The 11405-nt window shown below is 46.3% G+C and overlaps 5 protein-coding genes and 1 long non-coding RNA gene across 9 annotated transcripts; 2 read left to right on the top strand and 4 right to left on the bottom strand.

The window, feature by feature from the left end:
• The first annotated feature begins 671 nt into the window (after positions 1-671).
• On the top strand, positions 672-2938 carry LOC4813261 (ubiquitin-conjugating enzyme E2 R2). Its single transcript, XM_001353102.4, has 3 exons — positions 672-976; positions 1396-1960; positions 2013-2938. Exons 2-3 carry the CDS (start codon positions 1424-1426, stop codon positions 2394-2396), a joined length of 921 nt encoding a protein of 306 aa, XP_001353138.3. The 5' UTR covers positions 672-976; positions 1396-1423; the 3' UTR covers positions 2397-2938.
• On the bottom strand, positions 788-1360 carry LOC117184916 (uncharacterized). Its single transcript, XR_004470379.1, has 2 exons — positions 1228-1360; positions 788-1157 (listed from the first exon to the last, which is right to left on the bottom strand). It is a non-coding gene; the product is annotated as an uncharacterized lncRNA (long non-coding RNA).
• Positions 2939-3328: 390 nt separating the features above from the next.
• Positions 3329-4939, bottom strand: AIMP2 (aaRS-interacting multifunctional protein 2). 4 transcript variants are annotated; one of them, XM_001353103.4, is made up of 5 exons: positions 4733-4939; positions 4495-4617; positions 4115-4267; positions 3821-4049; positions 3329-3759 (listed from the first exon to the last, which is right to left on the bottom strand). In XM_001353103.4, the coding sequence occupies exons 1-5, from the start codon at positions 4850-4852 to the stop codon at positions 3383-3385; spliced, it is 1002 nt and encodes a 333-aa protein (XP_001353139.4). In that variant the 5' UTR covers positions 4853-4939; the 3' UTR covers positions 3329-3382. The 4 variants fall into 4 exon arrangements, with proteins under 4 accessions (XP_001353139.4, XP_033239975.1, XP_015042559.1 ...); XM_033384084.1 differs by having other exon boundaries at positions 4115-4270; XM_015187073.2 differs by lacking the exon at positions 4495-4617.
• Positions 4940-4954: 15 nt separating this feature from the next.
• LOC4813100 (U3 small nucleolar RNA-associated protein 14 homolog A) lies at positions 4955-7473 on the bottom strand. The gene is made up of 2 exons (XM_001353104.4): positions 6984-7473; positions 4955-6931 (listed from the first exon to the last, which is right to left on the bottom strand). The coding sequence occupies exons 1-2, from the start codon at positions 7386-7388 to the stop codon at positions 5039-5041; spliced, it is 2298 nt and encodes a 765-aa protein (XP_001353140.1). The 5' UTR covers positions 7389-7473; the 3' UTR covers positions 4955-5038.
• Positions 7474-7527: 54 nt separating this feature from the next.
• Positions 7528-9330, top strand: mrn (general transcription factor IIH subunit 4 marionette). Its single transcript, XM_001353105.4, has 2 exons — positions 7528-7865; positions 7932-9330. The coding sequence occupies exons 1-2, from the start codon at positions 7573-7575 to the stop codon at positions 9127-9129; spliced, it is 1491 nt and encodes a 496-aa protein (XP_001353141.4). The 5' UTR covers positions 7528-7572; the 3' UTR covers positions 9130-9330.
• Positions 9283-11378, bottom strand: Ufsp2 (UFM1 specific peptidase 2). The gene is made up of 2 exons (XM_001353106.4): positions 11236-11378; positions 9283-11177 (listed from the first exon to the last, which is right to left on the bottom strand). The coding sequence occupies exons 1-2, from the start codon at positions 11272-11274 to the stop codon at positions 9390-9392; spliced, it is 1827 nt and encodes a 608-aa protein (XP_001353142.1). The 5' UTR covers positions 11275-11378; the 3' UTR covers positions 9283-9389.
• Between the last annotated feature and the right edge of the window lie 27 nt (positions 11379-11405).

Here is an 11405-nt window from a genome sequence, read left to right on the forward strand (position 1 = left end):
ATACCTACTATCGACTCAATGGAAGGTTTTGGCTATCGATGTTTGAGCCCATCGGTAGTATGAATACTATCGAACAATTTTAAACTGCGAAGAAATAAACAATTTAATGAATAGCAAGTGAAATATTTCATTCATTATGGGCTTATATTATAAACCTTACTAGAATATAAAAAATATAAGACATATTTTCATTGGTTCCACTAGAGCCAACATTTTTTGATTAATTGAACAATTTTTGTGCGTCAAAAACTTATCTATTTCTACTTCTGATCTCCTATCTAAAAATACGAAATGCATTATATAAAATACGTTTACAATATGAATGTTAAATTTTCCCGCGCGATACTATCGATGGTGGGCGGAAACACTGATAGCCTATTCACACTGGTCACCTTCCCGCTATCCATTTCTGGGAAGGTCCGTAATATTATGAAAACAATCCATGCAATATATCTCATATTGTGTGTTTTACACTAACACATGGAAATGCTCTGATGGGCTGGCCAGCTCATGATGAGCTGGACCTAGAGCCGAAGACCTGGAACCCAATCTAGCAAATTCGTTTGAAATATATTCGGTGTATAAACTAATACATTTATATTCTGTATGATTAGTAGCTGAGTTTTCAACCATCGATAATTTCGATAACGCTATCGATTTTTTTCTCAACCAACCCTATTCCACATATGGAAAGATACGGTTGAAATAAAAATATATCAAGTATTCGTAGATTTTCATGTCGTTATCCATAATTTCGTTGGTGAATTAATTTTGGGGCAGTAGCACATTTGTTCATCAGATTGCAGGGCGATAGGAAATAAGCAAATTCTCGCCTTTTACGCCTGGTCCAATTTTGTGTAAATGCAGCCCTGGCCAGATAATGCCACCCTGGGTTTTGTTTTGCAAAGTGGAATTGTTGCAAGTCAAATAACAATAACAATTTAACACGCATATACAAACGACTTTGTGTATATAAGTAAGTACATAAAGATAGCCACTCTTAATATTTGCAAGTAGTTTTTCCCCCAATTTGTTGCTTTCATTGTTTTGTTGTCTAAGGCGAAAGGTACCATTTTCAGCTAAATTTGTGTTCTGGATAAGCTGTCGTCGCCCTAATTGATTTCGAACCGAGTTATAGCATAATTTTGAAGTTTTATCTATAAAGCAACAACAACGGTATTAGTGAAACACTCATCTCTTATGTTTAAACATTTGTGACGTGCTCACCTTGAATTCGTTGTCATCGTCCCAGAGAACAGCAGATATTGACCCTGCTCACTAAAATATATATATGTACAAAAGTACAAGCGTTGATCTACATATATTTCTGGAAACTTTAATGTAATACTGACCACTGTATGCATACGCGTTAATAATGACGTTTTTTCTCAATAGAGCGCGGCGATAATTGCTAGGCGAACAAATGACCACCGCTGCCTCCACATCGCAACATGCCTCGTCGACGATGATGGCCGGCTCTGGGTCCTCCTCCTCCAACACAACGACGCCCAGCAGCTCGGCGGTGCGCGCTTTGGCCATGGAGTACAAGTCATTGCAGGAGGAGCCGGTCGAAGGATTTCGCGTAAAGCTAATCAACGACGATAATCTATTTGAATGGGAGGTCGCCATATTCGGGCCACCGGATACACTCTACCAGGGCGGCTATTTTAAGGCCCACATGAAGTTTCCACACGACTATCCATACTCGCCACCAACAATACGCTTTCTCACCAAAGTGTGGCATCCAAATGTCTACGAGAATGGCGATCTATGCATATCTATACTGCATCCGCCGGTTGATGATCCGCAGAGCGGTGAGCTGCCATGCGAGCGCTGGAATCCCACACAGAATGTAAGGACCATTCTCCTGTCGGTAATATCACTTCTCAACGAGCCCAACACATTCTCACCGGCCAATGTGGATGCATCGGTTATGTACCGCCGATGGCGGGACTCGCAGGTTAGTAAAGCACGATTCCCACACTGAATCGATAATATTCAATTATTTACAGGGCAAGGACCATGATTATCCAAACATCATACGCAAACAGGCCTTGGCCGCCAATGCTGAGGCCAAGCGAGAGGGCATTGTTGTGCCGATGACCCTTGAGGACTATTGCCTCAAGCCAGCACGGAAGCCCACAGCAGATTCTGCCTTGGATGCCAACTTCTATGATGATGACTTTGATTTAGAGACCGAGGATGATTTACCCACAGATGATGACGATTTCGATGACGAGGACGAAGATGAGGGCGAGGGCGAGGGCGAGGATGATGACAGTGCATCGGCATCGATTAGCAAAAATAATGGGAACGCTAAGAGCAAGAACAATGGACTGGCAGTCGCAGATGATGCAGAGTCTGCCGATGACAGCGGCAAGGGCGAGACCACATAATGCATCCATGCACCGATAGATCGCATCATTTCTTCTTCCTCCCACTCCTGCCCTAGGCGACGAGCCACCGCCTCTTCATTTCTCCAACATTATTACTATGATTAACGCTAATTATAGAAGTTTAAAAACTAACAAAAAAAAACGTAGAAATCAAACAGAAAATGAAAAAAAATGATTTACATTACATAGTTTAAACGGAATAACTTGGATTCGCATTGATTTTATATTTTTTGGAGGGTTCGGCAGACAAGAACAATGGCCTGGCTCCACAATAATTTTAGCTACTCAATTCGGAAGGATCTGATCAATGACATACTAAACCTAAGATTTGTATAAGCTATTAGTCTAACGGGCCAACTCAATTTCCCGCCATTAATAGAGTTCAGAGGCCTTTCCATTTTTTTTTTTCTATAAATGTGTTAACAAAACCACAGCAAACAGAACATTTACATAACTCAGCCAAAAACTGATTATGATTAAACAAGAAACTATACTGTGTACTGCATATACAGATATGCATACGTGCGCCTGGTATAAATTAATATTTATGCGATTTGATGCACATACAAGTATGTACGTATATTGTGAAATACTACCTTCATTTTCATGAGCAAACTGCAACAACTGTCGTGGTCGTGGAGACGAACATCCTACATTCAATACAGAGAGCGCCAAGCTAAATCACAAATATACATACATGTACACATAGAAGGCAACATATATTGAACAATCAAAGGATTTCATAAAAGCAAGCAAAAATGCAATGTAGAAGTTAAGCCATTTGTAAGTGGAAAATTTGCAAAGAGTAAATTACATATTTGACAAGAGCGGCAACAAGAGCAAAATATAAACGAAAACCACATTGTGTAAACAAAAACCGAATTGCAACAAAGATAAATAAGCCAAATAAAATATCTAAAAAGAAAATTAGATCGTGTTTGAGAGCCCCGAGAATGGTTGTTTATTCGCTTTGTCGATTTGATAATTTATATTTGTGTGACCAGCTTAGCCCGTTTCCGCCATGCCAGAAGCGCCGGCGTCAGATCCTTGTCGGTAATGGCTGGAATACGTATCAGCGAGCTATAGACACCGATATCAGCTACAGACATCTGGGAGCCACCGAAATATTGCTGCTGCTGCAGACGCTTGTCCAGTAGCCTCACCATGGCTACTTGAGCTTTGTGGGTGCTGCAGCGCAAGAGCTGATAGCAAATGTCGAGGACGAGATCGATCTCATTGCAGAGCGGAGAGCCCTCGTAGCGATATTCGACGGGTCCCACACGGCCCAAATACCGAATTACATTCACTTCGCCATAAATGGGCACATACATGGTGGGTGAGCTGATCATCTCCGTGTGCTCGCCTGTCGAAAGACACCCCCAAGATAAGTATAGTCAGTGCGTGTCCATGATCAATTCGCTTACAGTTTTTCCAAATGAGAGTTACATTGATATTGGGCAGAGCATTATTCACTGGAACCTTGGCCAGCTTTGCCTCAAATTCACGAGCTGCCGGTCCAATGTCCGCCATAGTCGAATGTGTGAAGGTCTTCACATTCACCGTGTACAGATCCCTCCAAGCATTCTTCAATGCCAACAGTGCGTAGGGTATGAAGTTGGGATGACCATTGATTACAATGTCTTGGAGTGGCACCTGCATGGGGTATTTATGTAAGGTGTATTCGGTTTTATTCTGGCCAATCTTAAGCTGCCACCAACCTCTTTTAGTCCACCGTTCTGGTAGGCGGTTGTGTGCTGCACCGTCTTGCCGCAAACGCCTAGATCAGCTCGAATTTTTCCCAACTGCGTCTTGAGCGCTTCGAGTTGCTGGAGAAGTTTCTCTTGGCGCATTGCTATCGATGCCGTATCGTCCTGCTGCAACGGAGACACAGAAGATAGATAGCATCATTATTTGGGAGTCGAGGTCGACGTTGAGACCAGACACTTTGTCAAGCTAATGACAGCATGTGGACCACAAGAAAACAGCAAGCAACACAAAACGCAGTGGCACCATATTCATTGGTTTTTTTTGTTTTCGGTTAGTTGGTAATCATTATAAATAGAATATCGGATTTATTAGTTGTAGTTGTTGTTTTAACCTTTAGCAGATGTTGTATTTGTCGGCCTAAAATGTCCAAATCAAGAGCACATGTGACTGAATTTCTTGAATTGATGCTGCTGCTGAACTCCGATTTGCTCTGGAAAAGCCTGAGTTGACCCTTCTGATAAACACATTGGGAAATGGAAGGGATGGCGTTGTTGACTTTCTTTCGTAAACCATTTGAATATAAATCTTTGAAAGTGTTCTTGCCAAATTTCGATTGGCAATTGACTTACGCAGCCGCCTGATGATGTGGAAGTGGCAGGGTCAGCCGACAGGCTAACGTTCTTGAGTTCGTACATGCAGGTGGGCAGCTTAATGTCGAATTGCGGCAATAATGTTTTCAATTCGTACATTTCACTATCAAAATCGAATAAACAGAACACTAAAAAATTTGTGAAATGTGCTTGTTTCCAGAGATGGGAAAAAACACAGTCCGCAATTCAAAACATCGATAGTTCGCTTCGCATGCGATATCTTTATTGCTACAGTCGATAGCATAATATTTATTATTACGGCTTCTATTTATTTTAAATTTAATTCTAAGCTTTCTGGGCCCTGGGTGGCACCTTCGGGAGCCGCTTTATTCTCTTATCAACAATATGCCTAAGACGCCTATCAGGCTTCACCAGTTCACTCTCATCCATTGGCTCAATCACCTGGCCCTTACGTGTGATGACTGCAGGACGTGTCAGCATTCGGAAGGCCGTCTCTGGAACAAAGTTCCTGCCAATGGGCGCCCGAATGCTGGCCTCGTAGTCGGCCAGAGATCTGAAGGGGAATGGTACGCTGGACACCATGTGCTGCCGTGCCTGCTTGGTACTTGTCTCGTTAATGAAGAGATTGTCCTTGTTGTCATCGCGCCGCTTTTCTGGAGCAGCCAGTTTGAGCAAGAGTCGTTTATTGCGTCTTTCCATGACCTCGTGAGATATCCCAGCACCAGCCCAGGAGCCCCATCCTGGCATAGCCAGCTGGAGCTCGGTGTTTTTTAGTTCAGAGTCCTTGGTCTTGTCCCTATTGAAGTCGGCTATAATGTCATCGTCTTCGAAGGCCTGACTAATGGTCAACTGATGCTCCGCCGCAGCATCTTCCTCATCGTATTCAGCCTCATCGTCGTTCACTAATGCATCATTGAGTGCACCTGAACTACGCTTCTTCTGCGTCCACACCAAAGTAGCTACATTAGCGAGGTCAATGGTGTCCATAGCTGAATCCACTTTAGCTTCCGGAGCACTCTCCAGAATGGCGGCGTCCACTTGTTGCTGAGGCTCATCATCATGGTTTAAAGGCTCATCAATTTCAACACGTTGTTTTGTCTTTTTAATGGCCAAATCCTTGAGGTTTTTCAAGCTATCCTTCTTCTTTTTCACCTTCTTGCTTTTGGCAGGAGCTGCTTTAAGTCGATCAGTTCGCTGCTGCAGACTCGCTAGTCTTTTGGTCAGCTTTGCCCTCATTTTCTCTTCGTGTGCTTCAAATATATCGTCAATTTTGCTCTCACCTCTTACATTGGTCTCAGGATCGACTTCCTCTACTTCCCAGCCGTTCTGAAAAGAAACTTTTGGCTTTTTGACCTTTTTCTTCGATGGTTTCTGTTTGGGTTCCGATCTTAATTCCTCTTCTACGTCAGAGCCCTCCGCAGGCTTCACATCTTCTAAATCATTACGATGTTCTTCCAACAACTTCGTATTCTGATTGCGCTCTGTCCAATATTTGCGCCAATTGGGATCCTCACTAGCTGCCTTTTGTGTAGGAGCTTTTCCGGCCACTTTTTGCTTTGTCCACGGGTTAAAGGGATCATAATCTTTCTCCTCCTCTTCGTGAGCAGCTGGCTTAATATTCAGTTCGGTTTCGCTATCCGATTCTTGTTGTTTCTGCGTCAGCTGTCGACTGACGGCCAGCTGCTCGGCGAGATCCTTACGCACATCCTTGTCGTATTTAGCTCGCACTTGCAAGTTCTTGGCCCATGTGCCGGTGTTCTTGTGCCTCAAGCTGGCACGCTCCTGGACGCGAATCTTTTCCATGGCATTCAGCTTTTCCAGCGCCGCTTCCGGATTGGTCTTTTTCAGGAGCTCGAACTCCTTCATCTGCTCGAGCATCTTTTGACGCTTTTGCAGTTTGTGAAATTTCTTCGACTTGATTTTGTTCTGCATGCGCGCCTTCGCTGACTTCTGGGACTCGCGCATCTTCAGATAGGCCAATTCCTTGCGACGGGCAAAAAGCTCGTCGCGAGTGAGCTTCTTCTGTAGCAGATCTCGCTCCTGTTGGGCCAATACCTTCTCATCCGAAGTGTCCCCGATTTGTGCTTTGCGAAGCTCGTGTAGTTTCTGCTTGCTGGCTTCCAGCTCCTTAGCCAAATCAGACTGAATGCTCGTCTTCAGTGGCTTGGCATGGGCCGCTGTGTTGACATAAATTGTTTCCGAGGGTATCGGAAAGATCTGAAATTGTTTGTTTTATGTCTTGGCCATTTCATCATAGATCGCATGTTACCTGGGTCTCTGCCGAGCGCTGTTGGGCCACCACAGCATCCCATCGACCGAGCTTCTTAGTGACTCCCTCATAGCCAATGGTGCGCCTAATGCGATCCGCTGCTGGCTTTTCCAGCGGCTTCTCCAACACTTTCTTGGTGCTCTGGATATTCTTGAGCTTCTTGCCCGTTTGAGCGTGCTTGGAGGAGGTACGCAGTATCTGCACCAGATCATTCAGCCCAACGGCCCTGGGTTTGTGCTCCAATGCCGCTGCTCTCACGCTTTTCACCAGCTGAAACTCATCCTGACGCGTCTGGCGCTCGTCTCGTGTGGATTTCTGTATGTGCTGGACACTTCCCAAGCTGCCAATGGCCGTAAGAAGCTTCTTGTGAGCCTTTGGATTGTAGTGCTCTTCATCGTCACTCATATTTTTAGCCAAACTAAATTAACGCACAAAAAAATTATAGTACCACGAGGTATTCAAATCAACAGCTGACTTACTATCGATGAATGTCCACAGAATTAAACTATCGCTTCGGAAACACTATCGTTTCGGAGAAATTATCGTTTCGGAGAAACCGGGCTATCGATGCGATTATGAATTAATTTTTATGGCCATGGCCGACACAAAATCTGGGAGATATGCCAGTGCCGGCAGCAGCAATAGTGTTGTGCCCCTTGTGCAGGGGCCGGCGAATCTGGAGTGCAAGGATTTCCAGGAGTATCTTCGCACTCGCCAGACTGCCGAGACGCTGGAGAAACTATACAATTATCCGCCGATTTGCCTAGCCGTGTTCCGGGAGCTGCCCGAACTAGCCAGACAGTTCATTATACGAATTTTATTCGTGGATCAGCCGGTGCCACAGGCTGTGGTTACCTCCTGGGGGGCCCAGCGATTTGCCAAGTGAGTTGGAGAAACCGCGGCGATAAGCCTGCCAATCGACGCTTTATTAATTCAATTCACTTGCAGGGAGCAAACCGAGGCCACCAGCTGCCTCTCGGATCTAAATGTTTGGCGTGTGACGGCCATACCAGGCGGCCTGTCTGCATGGGAGCTGTCACCCACATTCAAGAAAAGCGTTCGCCAGGTTCTTTTGGGCGGCGGCAAGCCGTGGCCGATGACCAATACACTGGAGAAAGACTCGAAGCCACGTGACATAGCCTTCCTGGACTCCTATGCCATGTCCCGCTGGCGCTGTGTGCTTCATTACATGGTGGGAACGGGAAACCGTAATGGCACCGATGCAGAAGCGATCAGTCCGGATGCTGTGAGGATTCTACTCCATGCAAATCTCATGAAGCGCGACGAGCGAGACGGAATTACAATCACCCGCCAAGGGTTTCAGTTCCTGCTGCTGGACACACGTGCACAGGTCTGGCATTTCATGCTCCAGTATTTGGATACATGCGAAGAGCGGGGAGTATCTCTTCCGGAGTGTCTTTCCATGCTGTTCCAGCTCAGTTTCTCCACCCTCGGTCGAGACTACAGCTCAGAGGGCATGAACAGCCAGATGTTGTCCTTCCTGCAGCATTTGCGCGAGTTTGGTTTGGTTTTCCAGCGGAAACGCAAGGAGGGCCGGTTTTATCCCACTCGTCTTGCCCTAAACGTGACCAGCAAGGAAGCGGCTACCACAATGACAGTGTCAGACGAGGAGGCCATGCAGGACAGTGGCTACATTGTGGTAGAGACAAACTATCGCGTCTATGCCTACACGGATTCCCCTCTTCAAGTGGCGGTCCTGGGCCTGTTTACCGAGTTGCTCTATCGCTTTCCCAACTTGGTCGTGGGCGTGCTCACCCGCGACTCTGTGCGTCAGGCATTACGCGGCGGCATCACTGCAGAACAGATTGTCTCCTATCTGCAGCAGTACGCCCACCCCAACATGAAACTAGTGGAGTCGGCCATCCAGTCAAAGTCCTGCCTGCCGCCCACCGTTGTGGATCAAATCAAGCTCTGGGAGATGGAGCGCAACCGGTTCACATACACAGAGGGAGTGGTATACAATCAGTTTCTCTCCCAGAACGATTTCGTCACTCTGCGCGACTATGCGCAGTCGATCCATGTCTTGGTTTGGCAGAATGAGCGCACTCGCACCATGGTGGTGCAGAAGCATGGTCACGACGATGTCAAGCGCTATTGGAAGAAGTATTCGAAGGGTGGCGGTTAGCCGCTCGCCGTACCAGTTTTCAGTAACATAATTTCTAGGGTACGGGGTTTAATATAATTCAATAAGAGGGAGAGATAAAAGCGATACCGATCTAAGATACGATATATGTACGTATAAAGGTTTACATGTATAAGAGAAGAACGCAGCGGCGGCTGTTGTACACAAACTCATATTAAAATTAAAACAACACATGAAACCACATAAAATTTTGACGCAAAATCATCCTTAAATGCAAATATAAAAGCTTCGATCCCTGGAGCTCAGTACAAAATTGGTCTCTGGGGCATGCAGAGGTTGTAGTAGCTGCCTTTACTCCAAAAGTCCATGCTCTTCCAGCCACACCAGCCCTTGATTTGGATAGTTGCCAGTTCATCGGCTCCCGTGTAGTGGGGATCGAGAATTAGGAACTTCACTTCGCCTGATTGTACGCAATAATCGACTCCAATGATGGTGTGGGCAAGGACACCGCCGCCAATCATTACCGGTGTGCCTTGGGTCTGGAAGTGCATGGCCAGTTCGGATGCGATTGTGGGGAGCTCCGCTCCAGAGGATACATGCAGAATTTTGGAGTCCACTTTAAGAAATCCCTGCAGGCACATGCTGATCTCTGTTGAGCCAATCCACTGGGAGGAACCCACGAAGGAAGACGGCTTGTCGTTTATTTTGTGCAGGTACTTCTGTACCTCCAAATGAGTTGGAATGGGTGCATTCGTATAGCCCTGTAGCACGAACCACGAGCAGATGGTCTGCAGAGATCGATAGGCACAGCCCCAGCCCTTATCCTGCACCTGCTGTTGCAGATAGTGATAGTAATGATAGTTGCCGTTGACTAGGTACTCCTTTCCATCGGTGACAGCACTGGGCCTGACACCCACATGGGTGTTTAGGAGTGGAGTCCATGGAGCATCATCGACCTCACCCTGAAAGTGGCACTGGTTTGCTCTTCTGAAGTACGGACGTGTAACAGGCAAAGAAAACTGACGATGGAGTCGTTTGCGTCTCTCCTGCATGATCGGCTCGTCGTCGCCCAGCCCCTCCAGATAGGCGCAGCTCAAAAAGTGTCCAAAACCCTGCGGATAGAAGTGATGGCTCCGAGGAACCGCAAGACTTCCACCCTCCGACTCTGCCAAATGCTCGTTCAGGCTTTGCTCGAACAGTCTGAGAGCGCGGCAAATGCTCTCGATGAGCACATCGTACAGTCGTTGCAGCTTGGTGTTCTTGCAGAGCATAGCCATGGCCTCTATCTCCAGTGGGACCTGAGCTCTGGTCTGCTCTTCTGTGGTAACGGCAATACTAAGCGCAGGATGTGGCGGAGAGTCTCGAGCTAGGAGGTCACGAGTTCGAATACGCATCACGTCAATGTTGATTAGGTCGTATTCACATCCAGTGGCCCCAAAGTGTTTTGCCAGCTGGGTCTGAGCCGCTGTCTTGGACTTTTTTTTATCGGCGACCACATTCTCCTTGCCACTGGGGATGGGAATGGCTTGAACGAGATCGTTTATTCGGGATTCACCTCTAAGTTTATTGTCCATGGGTCCGCAGCTGTGGATGTAAATGTTTGTGTGTGGCACCTTGAACACCAGGTTGCCGTCAGCTACACGCTTTCGCAATACATGCATCTCCTTTGCCACACATTCAGGCGTGGCAGCTGTTTGCAAGTAAAACCCACATTGCAAACGCGTAAAGCAAAAGTCATTGTAGAGCTGTTCACTGTCCATGACATCGTAGGGGACCTCCTCCAACTTGCCGTGCACAAAGAAGGAGGCACGCATGCCCACCAAGGTGCCCAGCTCGCATTTTAGCAATATGGGATTGTCTGTTATGTCCACCGATTTGATGACCTCATTCAGATGCGCTTCGGCATCCGTGCAGTCGCCGAACTTCACCAGGCCGCAGAGATCCAGTTCGGCAGGGAATCTGTGCTGGATTTGCTCATAGTTTAGCTGCCCAACATTTGACAGGTTGAAGCTAAGCAGAAGTAGTGTGCCGTCACCATAGAATACTCCGTATAAACAACCACTGCTCTGTTGCTTGACGCGTTCCAGCCGCTGCAACACACGCACAAGTTTAACAATCAGGCATCTCTAAAGTTTTCGAACCTCTTACCTTGAGTAGGAAGGCAGAAATTTTTAGTTTGGGCAGCATACTATATTTATTTTTTGACAATTGAAGACTTAAAATGAAAATGTTGCAGTTGTACAGCTGGCAACTTAGGAATCGATAACAGCCACCGATAACTATCGATGAAGCTAAAGTAACTAACAAAAACAACGAAA

The sequence above is a fragment of the Drosophila pseudoobscura genome, chromosome X (genome assembly GCF_009870125.1).
Source record: "Drosophila pseudoobscura strain MV-25-SWS-2005 chromosome X, UCI_Dpse_MV25, whole genome shotgun sequence".
In the NCBI taxonomy this organism is placed as follows: domain Eukaryota; kingdom Metazoa; phylum Arthropoda; class Insecta; order Diptera; family Drosophilidae; genus Drosophila; species Drosophila pseudoobscura.